Source organism: Cebus imitator, unplaced genomic scaffold (assembly GCF_001604975.1).
Source record: "Cebus imitator isolate Cc_AM_T3 unplaced genomic scaffold, Cebus_imitator-1.0 Scaffold237, whole genome shotgun sequence".
Lineage (NCBI taxonomy): Eukaryota > Metazoa > Chordata > Mammalia > Primates > Cebidae > Cebus > Cebus imitator.
The window spans coordinates 2,423,312-2,446,066 of record NW_016107552.1 but is presented as its reverse complement, the minus strand read 5'-3'; the positions used below and the strand labels follow the sequence as shown (position 1 = coordinate 2,446,066).

Sequence of the window (22,755 nt, the reverse complement as noted above, 5' to 3'; positions counted from 1 at the left end):
TCCCTTCCCTCATTTCTCCTTTATTTGTTCTCTCAATTCAAATCCCAGCCTCTCTCTTATCGAAGGAGTGACCTGGGACAAATGGCTCAGGTGAGGCAGCTTGTCAAGGGTCACCTGGTTAAGTAAGCACTCTTTCAGCTAAATAACTATTTCTAAAACCTCTGTCTCATGGAACAAGAGATTCTGTAAAAGCATTCTGAGGCCAAATAAGTCTGAACAGAATTTCCCTTTCTCAGAGTTTCGTAAGATATACTTTAAAGGCTCTGAGAAGTCCTGCAGTTAAGAAACTTATTTAACCGAGCATCGACCAAATTGATATAATACACATTCATTTTTTCCCAGTGATACTGGTGACCATTCTGTAAAACAACTGCTACAAGGTGTACCTCTGGGGAACTCTGATCCCCAACTATGTGGCCGGCCACTCTGCCCTGCTTCACACCCATCCTGCCACTGAGAGAATTACTGACTCAGCCCCACCCTTGCTGGCATGTTGGCTGGAGGCTGGCCTCATCTCAGACATGCAAATTGTTTCTTATTTATTTATTTTTTCTATTTTAAGTTCTGGGGTACATGTGCAGAGTGTGCAGGTTTGTTACATAGGTATATATGTGCCATGGTGGTTTGCTGTACCCATCACCCCATTATCTACATTAGGTATTTCTCCAAATCTATTCCTTCCCAATCCCCCCACCCCCTGCTATCCCTCCCCTAATCCCCCACCCACCAAAGAGCCCCAATGGGTGATGTTTCCCTCCTTGTGCATGTGTTATTGTTCAACACCCACTTATGAGTGTGAACATGTGGTGTTTGGTTTTTCTGTTCTTGTGTCAGTTTGCTGAGAATGATGGTTTCCAGCTTTATCCATGTCCCTGCAAAGGACATGAACTCATCCTTTTTTATGGCTGCATAGTATTCCATGGTGTATATGTGCCACATTTTCTTTAACCAATCTATCATTGATGGGCATTTGGGTTGGTTCCAATTCTTTGCTATTGGAAACAGTGCAGCAATAAACATACGTGTGCATGTGTCTTTATAGTAGAATGATTTATAATCCTTTGGGCATATATCCAGTAATGGGATTGCTGGGTTAAGTGACATTTCTAGTTCTAGATCCTTGAGGAATCACAACACTGTCTTCCGCAATGGTTGAACTAATTTACACTCCTGCCAACAGTGTAAAAGCCTTCCTATTTCTCCACATCCTCTCCAGCATCTGTTATCTCCTGATGTTTTAACGATCACCATTCTAACTGGCATGAGATGGTATCTCAATGTGGTTTTGATTTGTATTTCTCTAATGACCAGTGATGATGAGCTTTTTCCCCCATATGTTTGTTGGCTGCATAAATGTCTTCTTTTGAAAAGTGTCTGTTCATATCCTTCACCCACATTTTGATGGGGTCTAAGAAATAGAATAGACAGAGAAAGAGCAGCGTGCTAGGACATTGTCTCCTTTTTAGAGAGCATCCCCTTGACCTCCATAATAAAGGAAGATCCAACCCAACCCTGCTTACATGGCCATGCTAGGTACCTGCAGCCTCAGGACTCTCTTAGACTTAGCACCTTAGCGGGAGTGCAGATGCAGAGATAAGGGTTCAAGGGCAAGGTGTTCATGTAGGAGGTGAATCCAGGAAGCCCCAGGAGGGCAGAAAGGCAGCAGCTGTGGGCCCACCTGCCATGCAGACCAGTTTCCCCCTAGCAACCCGAACAATGGCTGACAACCAAAAGCACACACCAGAAATGATCTCTGCATTTAGCTTTGGGATTTCCTCATCCCCTACTCTCTTTGACTCCTGGTGGGTAGAGAGAAAAGTACCTGGATGGAGTGTGTGATCTCCTCTGGTGTGGACTGGGGGCAGGGAAAAATCCACTTCCCCCAGTGGGGAATTCCCTCTGAGGAGCAATCTCCGTCCTTTCTCTCTGTTTCTGTCTCCCTCTGCCTCTGCCTCTCTGTGTCTCTCTGCCTGTCTCACTTTGGCTTTATCTCTTATTCCATCTCCCCTTGCTGTGGCTCCATTAAGAGCTAGTGGTCCTCATGGCTGGTTCCTTGAGCATGGATCCCAAGATCAACCACGGCAGGGCGGAAATCACACCTCGTACCACTTTGGACAAGAATCTTGACCTTACTGAGTCTGTTCTGCATTTGTGCATCATCTCAGAGGGTTTTGGTGAGATGAGGTGTGTGAAGTCTTTAGCGCACTGCCTGGCACGTGGGCCACGTTCAACGCTTGATGGCTTGAGGAGAAGTGGCCTCAGCTGACTCGGAAGCTCTGAGGTGTGACCCACATCCCAAGTGTACCAATCCGTTATCATTCCACATAGCCTCTTCAAAAAGCAGTGGATAGACAAGACATGCAGGGGAAGTTTCTGCAGCCACCAGGACAGGATAATCCCCTCTGGGGTGAAAGGTCGCCTCCTCGATTTTGCATGTGGAGAAGGGAATTGAAATTTGCTGAGTGCCTTCTCTGGGCCTGGCACTCTGTTGGGTATCTCACATGTAACCTTCTCATCTCATCCTTGCAACCCTGTGAAGAGGTGTTGGGGGTTTTCAGGTTCCATTTCACAGACAAAGAAACTGAATCTCAAAAAGGCTGTGCACCTGGCTTTGTACAACAAACTGGGAACAGCAGAAATGGGAATTGGACCCAGATCCCGTTTGGGCCAACACCCGTGTTATTGCCCAGTTCCTTTTCTACCTGGCTCAGGTGCCAACTTAGGGCTCTTGACCTCCCCTGGGAAGAGACTTTGGTCACCACCTATGTCTGAGCAAAGACAGAAGAATCCACGGGATTGGATTTTGTGCACCGGCTCACCTTCCGGGAGCTGAGAGCAGAAGATCCTTTTCCTGGCAAAGCTCCCTGTGCGCCCGCCTGGATTGCACCAGCAGCATGCATCTCAACTGCACCTGCAAATATCCCCACCTAGGTCAGGAAGGGTTTAGAGAGTCCAGCCAGCACACATTCACCATTCTTTTCAGAAATATCAATTGCCAATTTCCTTGATGACTTCTCCCAGCTCATCGAGGCCAGAAAGGTCACTGTAAGTGCAAGTGTTAGAGAGCAGCCGTGGAGAACAGCAAGAGGGGACAGGACCTCACCCACCTGGAAAGACATCTATTTAGTTCACTCTCAATCCCAGCGCGGAAGAAGAAGTCTCATTCAGTGCTATTAGCCTTTAACACCTCTCTCTAATACTCACTAAACTTCCTTTTTAACAAAGAGAGAGCAGACTTCAGGCTCACAGGTAACAGTATTTAATTAGTATCTAATGACATTTTTGTGCTTATGTTGTATTCATTTCTGCGTTCTATTTGTGGCAGGTGATAATGAATTCTCATTTAATGTAGTATGATAATATTTCTGTTTATAATTTATTTAAGTGAAAATGAAAAGTGAGTCCATCTAAAAGTAGAGTCACAAGGATTTGGTAAAAAAGATGATATTTGAAGGACTGAGTTTAGTGAAAGTGTAGTTCTTCCACTTAGGATAAGCCTGTTTTCTGGTGACTTCTCTCAGTCAGATTTTTAATTTGTAAAATGGGATTAATAATAGTGCTTTATAGGACTCTTGTGAAGATTTAATAATAACAAAAATAAATAAATACAACTAATAAGTACTGAGCTTTTTCATGTGTTACTCCTTGAACTCTAACACAAGCTTTTTAACTGTAAAAGCCATGAGCTGAACAAAGATGCAACGTTGAATAAAATCAGGTAAGTGAATTAGAACTGTTATCATCACCATCACCATCATCACCACCACCACACCTTCACTGTCACCATCATGTCACCACCACCATCATCATCATCATCACCACCACACCATCATCACCATCATCACCATCATCATCATCACCACCATCATCACTATCAACGTCATCACCATCATCACCACCATCACCATCACTGTCATCATCACTGTCACCACCACCATCATCATCACCACCACCACCATCACCATCATCACCATCACCATCATCACCATCATCACCACCATCATCACTATAAACGTCATCAACATCATCATCGCCATCACCATCATCATCATTATCGCCACCACCATCACCATCATACCACCATCATCACCATCACCATCATATCAACACCATCACTATCATTATCACCGCCACCATCATCACTATCAACATCATCACCATCATCACCACCATCACCATCACCGTCATCATCATCACTGTCACCACCACCATCACCACCACCATCATCATCACCACCACCACCATCATCACCATCACCATCACCACCATCATCATCACCACCACCACCACCACCATCATCACCATCACCATCACCACCATCATCATCACCACCATCACCACCACCATCATCACCATCACCATCACCACCATCATCATCACCACCATCATCACCATCACCATCATCACCATCACCACCATCATCATCATCACCATCACCACCATCATCACCATCATCACCATCATCATCATCACCATCATCGTCACCATCATCGTCATCTCCATCGCCACCACCATCATCACCATCACCATCACCACCATCATCATCATCACCATCATCACCATCATCACCATCACCATCATCACCATCACCACCATCACCATCATCACCATCATCATCACCATCACCATCACCACCATCATCACCATCATCATCATCATCACCATCATCACCATCAACATCATCACCACCATCACCATCATCACTATCATCACCATCACCGTCACCATCACCACCATCACCACCATCATCATCATCACCATCATCATCATCATCATCATTACTATCATTATCATTATTGTCATCACCATCACTATCACCATTATCATCATCACCATCATTTTTTGAAAGTGATGATTTTTAAAAATTAGCCATGTTACCTCTCTGAGTCTCAGTTTCATCATCTGTAAAATGAACATAGTCTATAAAATGAGGATAGTACAGTGATGCTCTTATGACCAGTGCAGAGTAATTGGCACATAGAAGGATGTCAATAAGCAGCGTCTGTTTGTGATACCCTTAGTGACTGGGGCCAGGCCTCCTCCTTGGGTAAGATCAAAGTCCTAGATAACGTCTTTTTCCAAATTTCTAATTTTGCCATAAGCCAGACTGGTTCATCATGCTGTTTGCTTGAAGAATTGGGCCCTCACAATCTCTTTCTGATTGAATGAAAAATCCCTATTGGCGACTGTGATTCTTATTTCAAAGATGGAAACACATTTATAGGAAAATAAAAGATAGGAGAAACATTTTTCGTTTTTTTTAAGTTGACATAATAATTGTACATATTTATGGGGTACATAGTAGTGTTTCTATACATATGATGTATAGTTACAAGATCAGGGTAATTAGCGTATCCATCATCTTGAACAATGATCATTTCTTTGTGTTAGGAAGATTCAGTATCTTCCTTCTAGCTATTCGAATCTATATAATATATTATGGCTAACTACAGTCGTCCTGCAAGGCTATAGAATACTAGAACTTATTTCTCCTCTCTAGCTGTGATTTTTGTGTCCTTTAACAGCTCTGTCCCTAACCACCCCTCTGCCCCCTACCCTTCCCAGCCGTATGCTGTATTCTACTTTCTACCTTTATGAGATAAACTTTTTTTTAGCTTCCACATATGAATAAGAACATGTGATATTAGTCTTTCTGGGCTTGGCTTATTTCACTTAATGTCCTCCATTTCCATTTATGTTGCCATGAATGACAAGACTTCACGTTATTTTTGCCTGAATAGTATTCCATTGTGTATATATATCTCATTTTCTTTACCCGTTTGTCTGTTACTGGACTCCTAGGCTGATCCCCTCTCCTGGGTATGGTGAATAGTGTTACAGTAAACATGGGGTACAGATATCTCTTTGATGTACTGATTTCCTTTGGATAAATGCCCAGTAGTGGGATTGCTGAATCATATGATAGTTCTATCTCTAGTTTTTCGAGGAAAGTTCATACTGCTCTCCATAGTGGCTGGGCTAGTTTACATTCCCACTAACAGATTCTAAGAGGTCCCCCTTCTTTTTGCATCCTTGTCAGCACTTTTTTTTGCCATCCATACTACTGGAGTGAGATGATACCTCATTGTGGTTTTAATTTGCGTTTCCCTGATGATTAGTGATATTGAACATTTTTTCTTATATTTGTTAGTGAAAATGTTTTAAGGATGGCATTATTATGTGTCTTAAGAAATCATTTATCTTTATATGGATTAAAAAATTAGTGCTCAAACATGGTAGAAAATTTGGAAAATATAAAATCCTCTTACCCAGCGGTGATGGTTAATATTTGGCTATATTTCCCTTTTTATTATTATTATTTTTACAACAATTTAGAATGGTTCACACAGTTGACATCGTACTATGGTATCATTTTCTTCTTTTCTTTTTTCTTTTTTTTTTTTTTTTTTTTTTTTTTTTTTTTTTTTTTTTTTTTTTTTTTTTTTTTTTTTTTGAGACAGATTCTTGCTCTGTCACCCAGGCTGGAGTGCAGTGGCTCGATCTCGGCTCACTGCAACCTCTGCCTCCCAGGTTCAAGCGATTCTCCTGCCTCAGCCTCCCAAGCAGCTGGGACTACAGGCGTGTGCCACCATGCCCAGCTAATTTTTTTGTGTCTTAAGTACAGACGGGGTTTCACTGTGTTAGCCGGATGGTCTTGATCTCCTGACCTCATGATCTGCCCTCCTCAGCCTCCCAAAGTGCTGGGATTACAGGCGTGAGCTACCATTTCCAGTCCTATGATACCATTTTTTAATCTACTTTTCACTTAGCATTCAAGTGTAAGTATTGTGCATAGTATGGAAGGTCTTTGCTGCTAATTTTAAATGGCCTTATAATAGTCCACAGAGTGGCTCTCCATTGACTCTTTAACCTCGTCTGTTTCCTGTCTCCCCACATTCCAGCTACATGGGCTTGCTTGGCATTCCTTAACACACCATGCTCATTTCTGCCCCAGGACCTTTGCACTGCCTCCTCCTTCATCCTCTGAAGCACTCCCCTGGTTCTTTATGTGGAAGCTCCTTCTCACCTTTCATAGCTCAGTTTACATATCACATCTTCAGAGAGAGCCCACTCTGACCACCAGAGATATCAAACACTCCTTCAGTCTCTCTTGATCTCAGCACCCTGCTTTAGTTTCTCTTTGGCAGAGGGCAGAGAGAACTTTATAATTTTATGGCCGGAAATTATCTATTTGTTTACTTGTCTATTGTCACACTCCCTCATGTCACACTCCCTCCATGAGGACAGGCACTTTGTCTTGCTCATTGATTTCGGTGGCAGACCCAGCGCCTGTCGCGGTGGGAGCTCAGTAAGCATGTACGGGATAAGCAGATGGTTGGTTCGGTGGATGTGTGATTGGATGAGGGGTGGAAAGGATAGGCGTCTGGCTTGCAGGGGATGGTGTATGCCTGGGGACAGGTAAATGGATGCATGGGTGGGTGAATAAATCATAATTTTACTAAACATTCCCCAATTTCACATTTAGAATGCTTCTCCAGAATATTTTTAATTGCTTTGGAAAAGGAAGCAATGCAAATGGCGGAGGATTTGGATAAGCAAGTCCCTTGGGACACCTGACTTCTCCAGGGGCCATTGCTTAGGGTCCCAGGCCTGGACAGTTGTCCAAGTTCCCTGCTAAGGGGGCTGGCATGGAGACTGGGTGGGTGGTAAGATTCTCCGAGGTCCTCTGGGCATTCATTCACCCAGTGCCCAGGGCCTCACTGCCACGCCTCTGTTTTGTCCCCGTGCAGTGGGTCGGAAGCAGTTCATGAGGTTTGAGTGGGCAAATTACGCAGCTGAGGCCCTGGGCTGTGAGTATGAGGAGCTGAACACGGCCACCTTCAAGCACCACCTCCGACAGATCATCCAGCAAGTGACGTTTGGGCCAAGCCGATGGGGCCTCGAGGACGAGGAAGCCAGCTCAGGTACGTGGCTGCTGCCTCCCTGGGTGAGCCGGGCCCTCTCTGGGCAGCTCCTGGGGACACACCCGTAGAACTTTTTTTTTTTTTTTTTTTTATCAAGGATGTATTAAGAGCCTACTCTAGGCAGGCCTGTGTTAGGTGCAGGGGAAGCCATCATAGGTGGAAATGGACATGGTTTCTACTTGGTCAATGCTACTGTTCAAATGGCCGCCTCCATTCAGTGGTCAAGAAGGCTGCTGAAACCCAGGAGGCTTGCCGTGGGGAGGGGATGCCCTGGGCGGGGCCAGTGGACCAGTGCATTTCCATTGGATTTCATGTTTGTTGAGCACCTACTAGGTAGGGGAAAGACTAGTCTTTCTGTTTGAGGGATGGAAGTAAAGCCCCAGTGGCTGGAGCGAGGTGGAGAGATAGAAGTTGAGGGTGGAGAACAAGGTGTCGCCAGCTCTCTAAGGGTTTGTAAACCAGGGATTTTATTCTCAGACCCTTGGGAAGCTGTGGAGTGGCTTCAGCCGGGGGATGGCATGATTCGGCTTTAAGCTCAGCCTGGATGAAGGTTGGGGAGTGAGTGGGAGAAGGGAGACCCACTGGGAACCTATAGAAATCACCAGGTGATAGATGGTGGTGGGAAGTGCTAGTGGAGATGGGGCGCGGTGGACAGATTCAGGAGCTAGTCTACAAGCTGAGGTGATAGCATGGGCCCTAAGAGGAAGAGTGGGACCAGCAGTGGCTGCTGGGATTTTGGCCTGAGCAGCTGGAAGAATGGGGGCACTTTGAACTGCTGTGGGGAAATGCGGGAGGACTTTGTACTGTACCTGCAAGGATGTGATCTGCCGGGTCCTGCAGCCTCTGTGTGCCGTTGGGAGCGCTCTAAAAGCAGCTGTCCTTGAGACAGCAGAGTTTGGGATTAATGAGTAGAACCGTTGTGAGCTGTGGTTTGGGGCCCCACCTCTTCCACCTTCAGGACTTCGGCGTGAGGGCTGTCACTTGGACCCCATCGGCCCTCTGTGTTTCCTTTCAGGTCTGTGCTCTGGTGTGAGCTGTGATTTTCTTGAAGATTACCTCTCCTCTTTGACATGCACACACACATGCACAGAAGCATGCACACACATGCTTGCACACACCACATGTGCATACACACATGCACACACACATTTGCGCAGCACACTTTGTATGCACACGTGTGCACCGACACATGCCAATCACACACACATGAACACACACGTGTACAGACACTGACACACATATACTGCAAGCATGCATATGACACACACCACACACACAGAGGTATGCATGGCACACGTGTATGTGTAAACATGTGCACAAATATATACGACACAGGTACATGAGCACATGCCACACAATTACACACACATGCGCAGGAACATGCATAGACACAAGCACATGTATGCACACACATGCACCGGCACCAACAACACACACATGCTTAAGGACAGGCACATCACACACATACACAGACACATGCACTCACCACTTTGTGAGTCTGAGTTAACCTCTCAGGCTGAGGTCTCAAGAGCAGACATTAAGCAGGCAGGGGACCTTTGGGCTTAAGAGAGATGCTGGGAGGCTGCAGGTTGCCTAGCAACAGCCCAGGTTGGGGGTGGAGTCAGAGGAGGGGTGGGAAATGCTTCCGGGGCTGCAGTGGGCTGCCTGGAATGTACAAGCAGAATCACTCCTCCAGGCACTAGTGTGTACCAATTTGGAAATGGTATTTTCCATTCTTTAGATGGAACTAAAACTTAAGGGCCAGAATGTGTGATCTGACCCCTATGCTCCTCACTCTGCCTTGTCCCGTGCTCCTTAATCAAGGCTGGTGATTTTAAGGGGATGCACATATATGCATGCGTGTGTGTGTGTGTATGTGTGTGTGTGTGTGTGTTCAAGCAAAATCGAGTCCACAACTGGTAATTATAGTTTTTGAGCTTTGTATTCCTCCTAACTTTCTAGGGAGGCACTTTTTCAATCTCATTCAATATTCTTCATACCTGACTTTAAGCATTCCTTTGTACGGACAGACTATCAATTACCCAACCCATTTGCTATTGTTGGGCACGCAAGTCATTTCAACAAAGTGATTTTTGCCAATTTAATCAACAGTTGGGTGAATCTGTGTCCTCAGAAAGCTTTATTTCTTGGAATATTTTATTAGAATAAAAGCCTAGGAGTGAAATTATTAGGTCCCAGTATATGAACATTTTACGGCTTCTAATACAAAAATTGCCAAATTTCTCTTCAGAAAAAGAAAATAATAAACACGTACTGAGTGTCTATTATGTGCCAGACACTGGCAATTCAAAAATCAACAAACCCAGGGACAGCGCCTATCTTCAGGGCACTCCCAGCTTCATGAGGGAGACACAGGTTAATAAAATAACTAAGCTAGAAAGATTGTGCTATGGGAAGTGCTATTGGAAGCACCACAGAGCTGGGAATGGCCTAGTGGTGGTGGTAGTGGTAGTCAAGGAAGGCTTTCCCGTGGAGGTGACTTTTGGGCTAGCCCTGAGGGATGAGCAGAAGATCACTCTGGAGCAAAGGGCAGGTTACATGGGACCCTGTAGGCCCTGAGAGGGCACACTTAGGACACTTAGACTGAGAGGACACTAAGAACCTGGGGAAATAATTTCAGCATGGAAGGATGTGGAAAGAAAGGAAGGATTTTCTAAGATGGGTGGTCCCTGCCACTCTGTAGCGGTGTCCTGGGCCCCAGGCAAGATCCTGACCAAGGATGCTGATTCTGTCCTCTTTCCCAGGGCTCAAGATGACAGGCATGGAGTGTGTGGAGGGGATGGCCTCGGGCCTGTACCAGGAGCTCTTTGCGGCCATCGTCTCGCTCATCAACAGGTAAATGGGGCTTTTTCCTAGGCAGAAAGTTGGTCTCTTGCAGGTGCACGGATGAACCCACATACCGGGCAGTTGAGCCAAGTGGCAATGTTTGAGCTGGCAAGAGTGTTTCTAAAGTGAAGAGTGCTGGGTTTAACTTTCACCCTGGCCACCCACTGGCTGTGTGGCCGGTAAATCAGTTCACTTCTCTGATCTCCCCTTCCTCGTCTGTACAATAGCTCTCTCCCCTAGGGTTGCTGTGAAGATTAAAATAAGTAATGAATTTAAATAACTTCCTGGCCAGACATGGTGGCTCATGCCTGTCATCCCAGTACTTTGGGAGGCTGAAGCGGGTGGATCACCTGAGGTCAGCAGTTCAAGACCAGCCTGGCCAACATGGCGAAACCCCATCTCTACTAAAAAATGCAAATATTAGCCAGGCGTTGTGGCGCATGCCTGTAATCCCAGCTACTCAGGAGGCCGAGGCAGTGAGAATTGCTTGAACCCAGGAAGTGGCGGTCGCGGTGAGCCGGGATTTTACCACCGCACTCCAGCCTGGGTGACAGAGAGAGACTCTGTCACAAAACCAAGCAAGCTATTAAATAAAATAGTTTTTGTCAATTTCAATAGGTCTCGGAAGGAAGAAAAGGAGGGCCCAGACTTCACTTAGTAGTCAACTTGCTGGGTGACCTTAAGCGAGTCATTTTTTTTTTTTTTTTTTTTTTTTTTTTTTTTTACTTTGGGCCTGTGGGAGGCCCTTTAATTCCTTTAGTCCATATAGCTGTCCCTGGGATAAGCCTACTCGCCCCCATCCTCATTTAACAGTTGGGGAAAACCCTGCTCTTCCTAAGAGTGATTGTAAAAATACCAATAATGAAAGCTAAGCACTTTAGGTACCCACTAAGGGCCAGGGATCGCACCAATTGTCTAACTCGCTTTGCATCATGGAATACGGACATCAGCCCATTGTAAAGAGAAGGAGGCTGAAGCTTGAAGGGGTAGAGCCCAGATGCAAACACAATGCTGCATTCTCATCTCATCCCTTCAGTTTCCCTGAACAGCCCAGCGCATTGTTCTCATCCATGTATTTTTCAAAATTGTCTTGCTAGGGATGGGAGCAACATGGCAGACATTTGGAATGGGCCAGGACGTGCCTCTGAAGCGCCTCTTTGGGGCTGCACATCAGCGTCTGTTTTCCATCCTTATTAACAACGCACTGAGCCTAGGCTTGGAAACCCTTTAAGCAGTTTTTCAGAGGAGCTAATCCAGAGCCTAGGCAAAGGCTTGCCTTCCCCCTCTGTGAAAGCCGAAAGCATAATTAGGCTTCTGAAATCCTGTTAAAGGGATGAGGCTGGCGCGTAGCAACAGAGCAGCCGGATTTCTCCAAGTTGTCGTGGACACGGAATCAACTCCCTCTGACGCTGCTGAAGTCATTACCATCTGAGCCCACAGACATATTATTTAGAAACCAAGGGGATCAGGCGTGCTTAGAGAGGGGAGTACTGGGAGTAGTGAATGAACTGCTGGCGGAGGCAACTGCCTTCACCAGCGAAGGGCAGCTGCTATGAGGTTTTGGTTCTCGGAGGCCACATCTGTGAAATGGTGCGTGGATGATCAAAGTACCTACTACGGCATTTATAAGCACCTAGTAGGTGTCTAGCTTGCCTAGAATGAACCGACTTCATCTTCAGGCATGTCTATGAGGTGGCTGCTCTTACTATCCCTTATGATCCCCATTTTATACTTGGAAAAGCTTGGCAAACAGAATAACCAAGGTTCAAATAAGGACCCTCCAGAGCGCCTAGCTGATCATGCTCATGGTGAAGATAGCAGGTGGCATTTGCTGAGCACCAACCACGTGGTCAACTTATACTTTCACAGCGGGGGAAGCTTCTCACACCCAACCCTCACAAAAGCCCTCTGAGTTAGTCCCGCAGCCCTCATTAACCCTTTCATGGCTGAGACGGCAGAGGCTCAGAGAGGTTGGGCAACTCTCCCAAGACATACATCCCCTCTGTCACAGTGCAAGGACTGAGCCCACATGTGACTGGCTCCAAAGTCTTTTAACTCCTGGATTTTGATGTGAATCATCCCTACCCCGAGAATTTCATAAACTGATGTATCAAATAAAATAGTTTTTCTATTTCAATAGATCTCCGAAGGAAGGAAAGGAGGGCCTAGACTTCACTTGGTAGTCAATTTGCTGGGTGACATTAAGCTAGTCTTTTTTTTTTTTTTTTTTTTTTTTTTTTTTTTTTTTTTACTTTGGGCCTGTGGGAGGCCCTTTAATTCCTTTAGTCCATATAGCTGTCCCTGGGATAAGCCTACTCACAACCATCCTCATTTGACGTTTGGGGAAACCCCTGCTCAGAGAGGTTAAGTAGCTTGCCTGAGGTCACACAGCCTGTAAGAGGTGAGCTTGGTTTTGAAATCAGTTCTGCTGGAGGCTTGGATCAGTGGGCTGCTGGACTCCACGCCATCTCAGACATTCCGCCTCTCCCTTCTCTCCCTAGGTCCTTCTCCTCCCACCATCTCTCCATGGCCTCCATTATGGTGGTGGACTCTCCAGGCTTCCAGAACCCCCGGCACCAGGGCAAGGACCGGGCGGCCACCTTCGAGGAGCTGTGCCACAACTATGCCCACGAGCGCCTGCAGCTGCTCTTCTACCAGCGGACCTTTGTCTCCACGCTGGAGCGATATCGAGAGGTAGGCGGGGGCTGCAGCAGGGCCTTCGCCAGAGCTTCGTGGAGGATGCGAGGTCAGACGGGAAGGGGTGGGATTCCCATTCCGCAGTAGCCTGCAGCTTCACCCTGCTCAAGTCACCAGGGAACAAAGCCCTTTCCCCAGGCCTGGCTCCCCAGACCTCTGCTGCTCCCTCCCCAGCCCAGCCTTCCTCCCCGCCCCCCACTGCCTCCTGAACCCCACACCCAAAAGCACCAAGGAACTTGGGCTTCCCCAGGCCTTGCTTCCACAGCTGTCCCTTCTTTGGGATGTCTGCTTCATCCTCTCCCACTTCACTCAAGTGAAAGGCGCCTCTAAGAGTCAGTCTGCATCTCCCCAAGTGAGGAATGCCCTTGACGTCTGTGGGCAGGTGGAAGCAGTGGGCTCCACACCCCTCTGCCACACAGTATGGTGATTCTCACAAAGCTGAAGTTGCCTGCTCCCCATGACTCAGCAATTCCTCTTCTAGGAGGCAGCGGAGAGAAACTGTGTGTGTACCAGGAAGCGTGTTCAGGCATGATCCTGCCAGCCCTTCTTTTCTCATTAAAAAAAAAGTTTAAATTGAAATATAAGGCTGGGAGTGGTGGCTCACGCCTGTAATGCCAGCACTTTGGGAGGCCAAGGCAGGTGGATCACCTGAGGTCAGGAGTTCGAGACCAGCTTGACTAACATAGTGAAATCCCATCTCTACTAAAAATAGAAAAATTAGCCGGGTGCAGTGGTGTGAGCCTGTAATCCCAGCTACTTGGGAGGCTGGGACAGGAGAATCGCTTGAACCCAGGAGGTGGAGGTTGTGGTGAGCCGAGATTGCACCACTGCACTCCAGCCTGAGTAACAAAGAGACTCCATCTCAGAAAAAAAAAAAGGAAATATAACATTTACAAAGTGCATAAATCAGAAGCGTATAGTGCAATGAACTTACCTAAATGCACATACATGTATCTCTACCACCCAGGTGAAAATGAGAATGCCTCAGTTCCCTATATGACTCACACCTTCTTTCCTGAAGGTGTGACCACCTTCACTCCAACAAGTGCTGCTGCCAAAATGTTAGAAACGGCCATATTGTTCATCAGTAGAATAATTTGGAATAATGGGTACTGAAGTTATAGTTATTTCTTTGGTTGGCAATGAAAATAAAGCACCAACATAAATGAATCTCAAACAGATGATTCTGATGATACCTGAGGTCTGATTCTAACTCTGTTACTTATTGGCTGTGTGGCCTTAGAAATGGCACTCACTCCTGACCCTCAATGTTTTTACATGGAAAACAGAGATAATAATGCTTTTGTGTCATTTATGCTTCTCCACAATAATGCTGCATAATAAATTACCTCCAAATGTAGTGGCTTAGAAAAAAACCTTTGGTTGTTGCTCCCAAGTGTCTGGATGGCCTGGGCAGCTCTCTTGGTCTGGGATGGTTCTTGAGCTTGTGTTCAGATTCAGGTGTAGGTTGGGGTAGGTGGCTCTGATGATCTTGGCAGGGCTCTCTCATGTCTGGGATCAGCTGGCTATGAGCGGATCCAGGCAGGCCTTGCCTGGGTTAACCGTGTCCCTGCTTCACAAATGTCTCATCCTCCAGCAGGCTAGTCTGGGCTTCCCTCAGAGTGCTGGGCAGGGTTCCAAGAGAGCAAGCAGAAGCGTGCGGGGGACCTTGAGACCTAGACTTGGTACTTGTACAAAGTTACTTCCACTGTATTCTGTCAGTCACAACAGGTCTAAGGCTGAGCATGGATTCAAGGGGTAGGAAAACAGGCTCCACTCCTTGATGGAGACACTACAGTGTCACTCTGCAAAGTATGGATATAGGGAAGGGCAGAGAACCGGGATTGTTTTATGAAGATGATTACCATGCTCCCCAGAGGAGCTATTTTGAGCATTTAATGAACAAGAATGAGGAGTGCCTCATTTATATTAGTCCTTGAGTGTATGGTAACAGCTATTCTACTTTTCCCATAACATTTCACTTATTTCTCATTATCAAAGTAATACGTTTTAAATTAAAACACTGGAAAGTTCCTATAAGTACAAAGAAACTAAAGTTACAATTTCCTTTAGCCCTTCCATCCAGAGGTAACCACTGATACCATTCTCTCTCTCTCTTATTTTTCCTTTTTTAAAATTATTTTCCCTTTATTATATTTTCTGTGGATTTTGGATCTTCCTGTACACATAATTTGCCATCTGTCATTTTCTTCACAGTATTACATTATTCATGTCACCTCCCTCCACTTACAAATCTTAGTAAACCTGCATGCAGTGGTTAGATCTGATGGCATTCCCTCTTCTATGGATATCTGGGTGGTTTCTAAGTACAAAGCTTTATAAACAATACTGTGATGAACATCTTTGTCCACAGCATTTTCTGAACATTTCTGGTGACTTGTTAAAATTTTTTATTTTTTAGGCAGAGGTTCGCTGTTGTTGCCCAGGCTAGAGTGCGGTGATGTGATCTTGGCTCACGGCAACCCCTGTCTCCCGGGTTCAAGTGATTGTCCTGCCTCAGCCTCCCAAATAGCTGGGATTACAGACACCCACCACCACGCCCAGCTAATTTGTGTATTTTTGGTAGAGACAGGGTTTCACTATGTTGGCCAGGTTGGTCTGGAACTCCTGACCTGAGGTGATCCGCCTATCTTGGCCTTCCAAAGTGCTTGGATTACAGGCAAGAGCCACCATGCGTGGCTTCTGGTGACATTTTTGTGGCAATTGTTATTTTCCATAGTTTACACTTGTTCCCTCCAGCACTGAACACGCAGCCTAGCACTCATTAGGTTCTCAGTAAATATTTTAAAAGTTTGGACTGAGTTGTCAGTTCCTGATAAAGCTCTCAGCATGATGGCTGACACCTTGCATGATGAACAATCGCAGAATGTTATTGGAGCATTGATTTACAATCTTTCTTCTCACTCAAAGGCTAAAAGGTGATGAGCAAACAATCAACCTCATTAGCAACTGAAAAAATTAATTAAACAGACATTTCTCCAAAGACTTAGAAAGGTACACGAAAAGATGCTCACCATCCCAAATCGTAAGAGAAATGCAAATCCAAACCACATTGAGATGTCACCTCTCACACATTCTAATGGCTACTAAAAAAATAATCAGAAAAGAACAAGTGTTGGGGTGATGTGGAGAAATGGGAATTCCCACATGACAGCAATTCTATGTCTGGGTATATGCTCAAAAGAATTGAAATCAGGGACTCAGTTCGTATTTGTGCACCAAACTGCAAAGCAACGTTTTTCCCAATAGCTGAAAGGCAGAAGCAACCCACGTGTGGATTGCCATTGGCAGGCGATGGACAAGCAAAGTGAGATCCGCATATTACAAGATACGCACTTACAAGGAAGTATTATTCAGCCTTCAAAAGGAAGGAAATTCTGACAAAATGGTACAGCGTGGATGAATCCTGAGGACGTCGTGCTAAGTTACATAAGTCAGACATAAAAGGACAAATACTGTATGATTTCACTTACATAAGCTACTTAGAATAGTCAAGATCAGAGGCACAGAAAGTAGGATGCTGGGGGAGGGGGAACTAGGGAGTTGTGTCTCATGGGTACGGAGGTTCTGTTTCAAAAGATGAAGAACGTTCTGGAGATGGTTGGGGGTGATGGCTACACAACATGAATATACCTAATACCACTGAACTATATACTTAAAATGGGTAAATGGTAAACTTTACACTATGTATCTTTTGCCAAAATGTTAAATACAATTTTTTTAAAGGGCCAGGAGGTGATGGAAGCCTCTCTGCTTTTTCCTTCTTCAAGTTTTCTTCCCCCTTCTGCTCACTAAAAGAGCTAACTTTTAAATCCTATGGTTTTCCAGGAAGGTGTTCCTGTGCAGTTTGACCTCCCAGACCCCTCCCCAGGGGCCACTGTGGCTGTCGTGGATCAGAATCCCTCTCAGGTAACATGGGGTCCAGCCAACCCAGGCTTGCAGACACCAGTTAGCCATACTGAAATGCTAGCGGATTTGAGTCTGGGGTCTGCTAGTTGTTAATGCCGTCTGCACCTCGAGCCACCCCAGGCTCATTGGGAATGTGGATGCCTGGGACCCACCCTCAGATTCTGTGTGGATTGGTCTGGGAGTGTGGCCTGAACGGTGGAGATTTCAGTGTCCTCAGGTTGAGAACCACTGCTCTCCTTTATGTCTGAGTCTATGTCTTAGAATAGACTCATTCCTGGGAGCCTGAGGCCTGAGTCAAAGGGAGCTCAGGGCTCATGGCCAGAGGCCTCCAGCCACGCTGGCCTGGAAAGGTCAGGTGTTTGGATGAAGGTGCTGTGCCCTGCAGAGACTGGGGACTTTGGGGACTGGAGAACAGGGGCATGTTTGGTCCAGGCCCCTGAACTCATGTGGGGACAGACAGGTGTTAGTTTGAGGTACACTGAGTCTTTACCTCACTCTCTCCATCCCTAGAACTCACTTTGCTACCCCAGATCTGCACCTCTGCTCAACTCAGAACTGCCCGTGACAATTTCACTTGATTTTTTTTCTTCTTCTTCTTCACATTTTATTTAGTACAAACGTGCTTGGGCCATAGACCCTGCCATGCTTGGGTCCAATCTTGGTGACCTTGGGCGTGTTGCTTCACCTCTCTGAGCCTCAGTTTCCTCATGTCCAGAATGGGGATGCTACTTTCTCTGGGCTGCTGTGAACATCAATGAGATATTGCACATAAGGCACCTGGCATGATGCTTGGCACACAGGAGGTGCCTTGCAGGTGGCATCTCTCCTGGCATCTGACACTGCAGGCTGCCCGTGTCCTTTTCTTCCTTCCTTGTCTTCTGCTGACCAGGGGCTTGCGGGCTTTCTCTTGGCATGTAGTGGGCTGCACCCATCATTGCAAAGCCCTCTCCTGTGTAAGCCCGGCTGGCTGGTCTCAGTGTGTTCTTCTGGCTGGCATCTGTCTGGTTCATTCCCTTCCACGCTGTGCTTCCTCGCCTGTGTGTCTCCTAGGAAAGAGCGGGTCTGAAGGGCTGATTTAACAGTGTTGGCTGGGAAGCCGGGGTAGTGTCCAGGTCCTGTGTCTGCAAACAGACATCTTCTTTTTTTGAGATGGAGTGTCACTGTGTCACGCAGGCTGGAGTGCAGTGACACGATCTTGGCTCACTGCAACTTCTGCCTCCCGGATTCAAGTGATTCTCATGCCTCAGCCTCCTGAGTAGCTGGGATTACAGGCATGTACCACCATGCTCAGCCTCAACAGCTGTTTTTGAGGGCCTTCTGAGTGTGGGCTGGCTATCAGTTTCAGCCCCAATAAAGAAGTTTATTGGTCTCCTTTATGTCTGAGTCTGTGTCTTATCCCAAGATCAAGGATGCCTGGAATCTAATTCCAGCTCTGCGTCTTTGACTCTCCGTCTGTGAGATCCTGGATGTGCCTCTTCCCGTCTCTGGGCCTCTGATGGATGCGGATTCCTCAGTCAGGGTGACCAACTGTCCTAGTTTGCATAGGACTTTCCCAGCTTTAGCACTGAAAGTTTCATGTCCCGGGCACAGTAGGACAGTTGGTCACTGGGCACATTGCATTTCCTCTATGACTGCTTCGTGGCCTTCTGGATTGTGTCAACTCCTTGTGAGCCCTCGGAGAGGCCCTTTAAACTCCCCAGGCTTCTCTCAGCTTCCCGTATGCAAAACTACACGGGTGACTAGATGTCCTCTGAAGCTTGCGTCTAGATTTAAAATTCTATGTCTGTGCGATCGAATCAAGTTCACCTTCTTCTCTGAAATGTTCTTTGAGTGCTTGTTGCTTTTTTTTTTTTTTTGCTATAAAAGTCAGAGATCAAGCAGGTCACTTTTACATGAATTAGTTCATGTGCCTAATTCCTAAATTCCACACATCCTTTGTTTTTTTTTTTTTTTTTTTTTGCCCCAAGATTTTAGTTAAAAAAATACAAAGACTTCTTAGAAGAAATGATGCAGACAGAATTAATCCTTTCTTGTCTGGTTGTACACAAATAGGCCAGCTGCCTGTATATATCTAGAAATGTGTAATTTCCAGAGGGTTCCCCTTGTTAAATGCTCACCACAGCCCTCCAAGGAAGGTATTTTTGGTCTCCATTAGACAGGAGGAAACAAGGCTCAGAGAGGTGTAGTAAGTTGCCCAAGGTCACACAGGACGTGAGGACAGAGGCAGGATTCGGACAGCTTGCTAATGAGAAGTTGCTGGAGTTTCACGGCTTCAACACAGAGAGTCTGGGGTGAATGGGAGCATGGTTTTGGGTAGGCAGATTCTGAGTCCTGACGCTTGGGACTTGGAGGTCCCCATTTTCTATCCACGGGAAAAAAGCCCAAGACAGGCCTCTGATGGGGATCAGGGCCTCTCAGTGAACCTCGGGTCTCCTGCCAGGTCCGCTTACCAGCTGGAGGAGGTGCTCAAGATGCCAGAGGCCTTTTCTGGGTCTTGGATGAGGAAGTCCGAGTAGAGGGCTCCAGTGACAGTGTGGTGCTCGAGCGTCTGTGTGCCGCCTTCGAGAAGAAAGCAGCTGGGACGGAAGGTAAGCAAGCAAGGGGCTGGGGATGGGGGCTGAGTCCAGCCTGGGTGTTGGAATCTGTCCTTCTCCGCTGTAGCAAAAGCCCTGAGAGGGCATGCACAGAGGCTCCAGTGCACAGAGGTGAATGTGCATGAACCTGTGTGTGCTTTCATTCATTCCAGTATTCAACGAATACGCTGGGCAGCCACTATGTGCTGGGTACTGTTCTACGTGGTGGCAGACCAGCCTGGAGTGGGCCATGTCCTCAGGGGGAAGAAATAAACTCACGGCCAAGCGCATGCGTGCACAGGGGGCCTGTAACTACACTCCGATGGGGCACATCTCACTTCGCTGGTGGCCAGTGGGAGACGCATGCAGATGAATCTAACGGAGCCAGGAACACGATGCGGGACAGGGTTGGGGATGTTGCCTCAGCTCAGACTGCAGCGGCCCTGGTTGGTCAATCAAAGGTCTTAACCCTAGATCAACAAGAAGCCATGAAGGATTCTAGACAGTGGGAGGCATGGTGAGCATCATGTTCTGGAAAGTTCTGCAAGGTTGCAGTGAGAGGATATGGTAGGAAGGCAGGTGGCCAGGATGAGACAGGAGCTGGGCTGCCCCAGGAGGTAGAAGCCCCTGGAGGTGTTTTGCAGGTAAAGTCCATAGCGCTTGTGGGAGTTGAATTGGTGGAAGGGGAAGCAAGAGGGGAGATGGAGCCCCGAAACCAGAACAAAGTGATCATGAGATTTGGTATCCACAGGCTCCAAGGTCAAGCCCAACTGTTTTCCCCTGCGTGATGCTGGGCAAACCTCTTGTAGTCTTAGTTGATGTGCTTTTAAAATGGGGAATGAAGTCATCCCTGACTTCTTTCTGCTTAGAATTTCTGCTACAATAATTGGGTAAGGTTATGTGCGTGCAGAGCTTTGTCACCAGGGAGAAGGTGTTGCAGGTTTCTTGATGAGGATGTGGATGCTGATGGTGTTGGAGAACGTGATTCTGGGATGGGGAGTGTTGCCTGTACTTGACTCAGGGCCACATACTCAGCTTTCTGTATGTCTTCTGGAAGGATTCTGTCCCACACTTGGAGATACAGATTCTTCTTCCCAAGCTGAGCTCCAGAAATGCTTGTGCAAGGTCATCCAGAGGAGAAGGATCAAAAGGCAGATTCAAAACATGGTTTGTCTGGATCTGAGTCTCCTGTGAGCCCCACACTGCCAGGCACTTAAGAAGGCAAATGTACTGGCTGGACACTGTGGTTTACGCCTGTAATCCCCGCCCTTCGAGAGGCCAAGGCAGGTGGATCACCTGAGGTCAGGAGTTTGAGACCTGCCTGACCAACATGTTGAAACCCCATCTCTACTAAAAATACAAAAAAACTAGCTAGGCATGATGGTGTATGCCTATAGTTCCAGCTACTTGGGAAGTTGAGGCAGGAGAATCTCTTGAACCCGGGGGGTGGAAGTTGCAATGAGCCAAGATCACACCATTGCACTCCAGCCTGGACAAGAGTGAAACTCCATCTCAAAAAAAAAAAAAAAAAAAAAAAAAAAAAAAAAAGAAAAAAAAAAAACAATACTAAAAAAAAAAAAAAAAAAAAAAAAGGCAAATGTACTTATTGATCTATTGACCTTATCAGTCCCAGCTGTCTTTGGGGCCAGGATGTGTGTGCATTCATTCCTTGGTCCATTCAGAAAACATGGATGGAGCACTTAATACATGGCAGCCACTGTCCTAGCCCAGGAGATGCGTCAGGGAACAAAACACACATCTTCACCCACATGGGACTGCCCTTCCAGCAGAGAAGAGGGACAGTCAGGCAGGTGCATCTGAAAGGGGGAGACTGAGGACCGTGACTCTGGTTGAGGTCACTGAGGGAATGAGGTTTGGCAGGGAAGATGTCCAAGGACTAGGTTCTGGGACTTTCCTATGTCAAGGTGTCAAGGACAAGGCAAGCAGCCAGCACAGGATACTGAGGTGTGGCCAGGGAGGCAGGAGGGAAAGCCAGGAGAATATGACTCCCTGGAAGCCACAGGAGGAGGGAGGGATTGACCTTCCCAAATGCAGCTAAAAGGTCAAGTGAGGTGTGGGTTGAAGAATGACCACTGGGCTTGGCCATGTTGAAGTCATTGGAGACGTAGACAGATGCATCTTGCTGGAGGATTTGGGGGTGATTGTCCAGCTGGAACAGTTTATAAGAAGTTGGGGGGAAAGCCACCATCCACTGAATGAGTGCCGGCTGAAGTTTCCACCCTGTGGTGACCAGCAGAGGCCTCTGTCCGAGACATTCATGGTGGATTCCTGTGCTCACATCAGGACAGGATTTCCGAAGCAGTGAAGCAGGAGCGTCTGATGCCTCCTGCCTCTCTCCCTGGAGCAAGCTCAGAGTGCGAATTCCTAAATTATTCCCAGAGATCTTGGCTCTGCCAGTGACTGGCACAGCACTGAATTCTCTGCCTGGCATGGAGGGACACTGCCAGGTGTTCTGGGGACCCATGAAAATGTTGTTTTTAATTTTTAAATTGTTTTAAATTTTAAGTTCAGGGGTACACGTGCAGGTTGTGCAGGTTTGTTACATAGATAAACGCCTGCCATGGTGATTTACTGCACAGATCGCCCCATCACCCAGGTATTAAGGCCAGCATCCATTAGCTGTTCTTCCTGATGCTCTCCCTTCTCACCCCTCCAGGTGCCCAGTGTTTGTTGTTCCCTCCCAGAAAACGTTATAACTTCTGGGAAGGAAAAGAACTTTTAAGTCAAGTGCAATTCTTTAATATATGTCTATATGATATATG

General features: G+C 46.7%; 1 protein-coding gene across 3 annotated transcripts in view; it reads left to right on the top strand.

Moving 5' to 3' along the window:
- The window catches only part of MYO18B (myosin XVIIIB), a 285,741-nt gene that overhangs the window by 65,591 nt on the left and 197,395 nt on the right, over nt 1–22,755 (top strand). For all 3 annotated transcript variants that reach the window (XM_017498142.2, XM_017498140.2, XM_017498145.2), the window contains 5 exons: nt 7,752–7,925; nt 10,691–10,781; nt 13,274–13,466; nt 17,319–17,399; nt 19,840–19,987. In XM_017498142.2, coding sequence (XP_017353631.1) covers nt 7,752–7,925; nt 10,691–10,781; nt 13,274–13,466; nt 17,319–17,399; nt 19,840–19,987 — 687 coding nt within the window. The remainder of the gene's footprint in view (nt 1–7,751; nt 7,926–10,690; nt 10,782–13,273; nt 13,467–17,318; nt 17,400–19,839; nt 19,988–22,755) is intronic.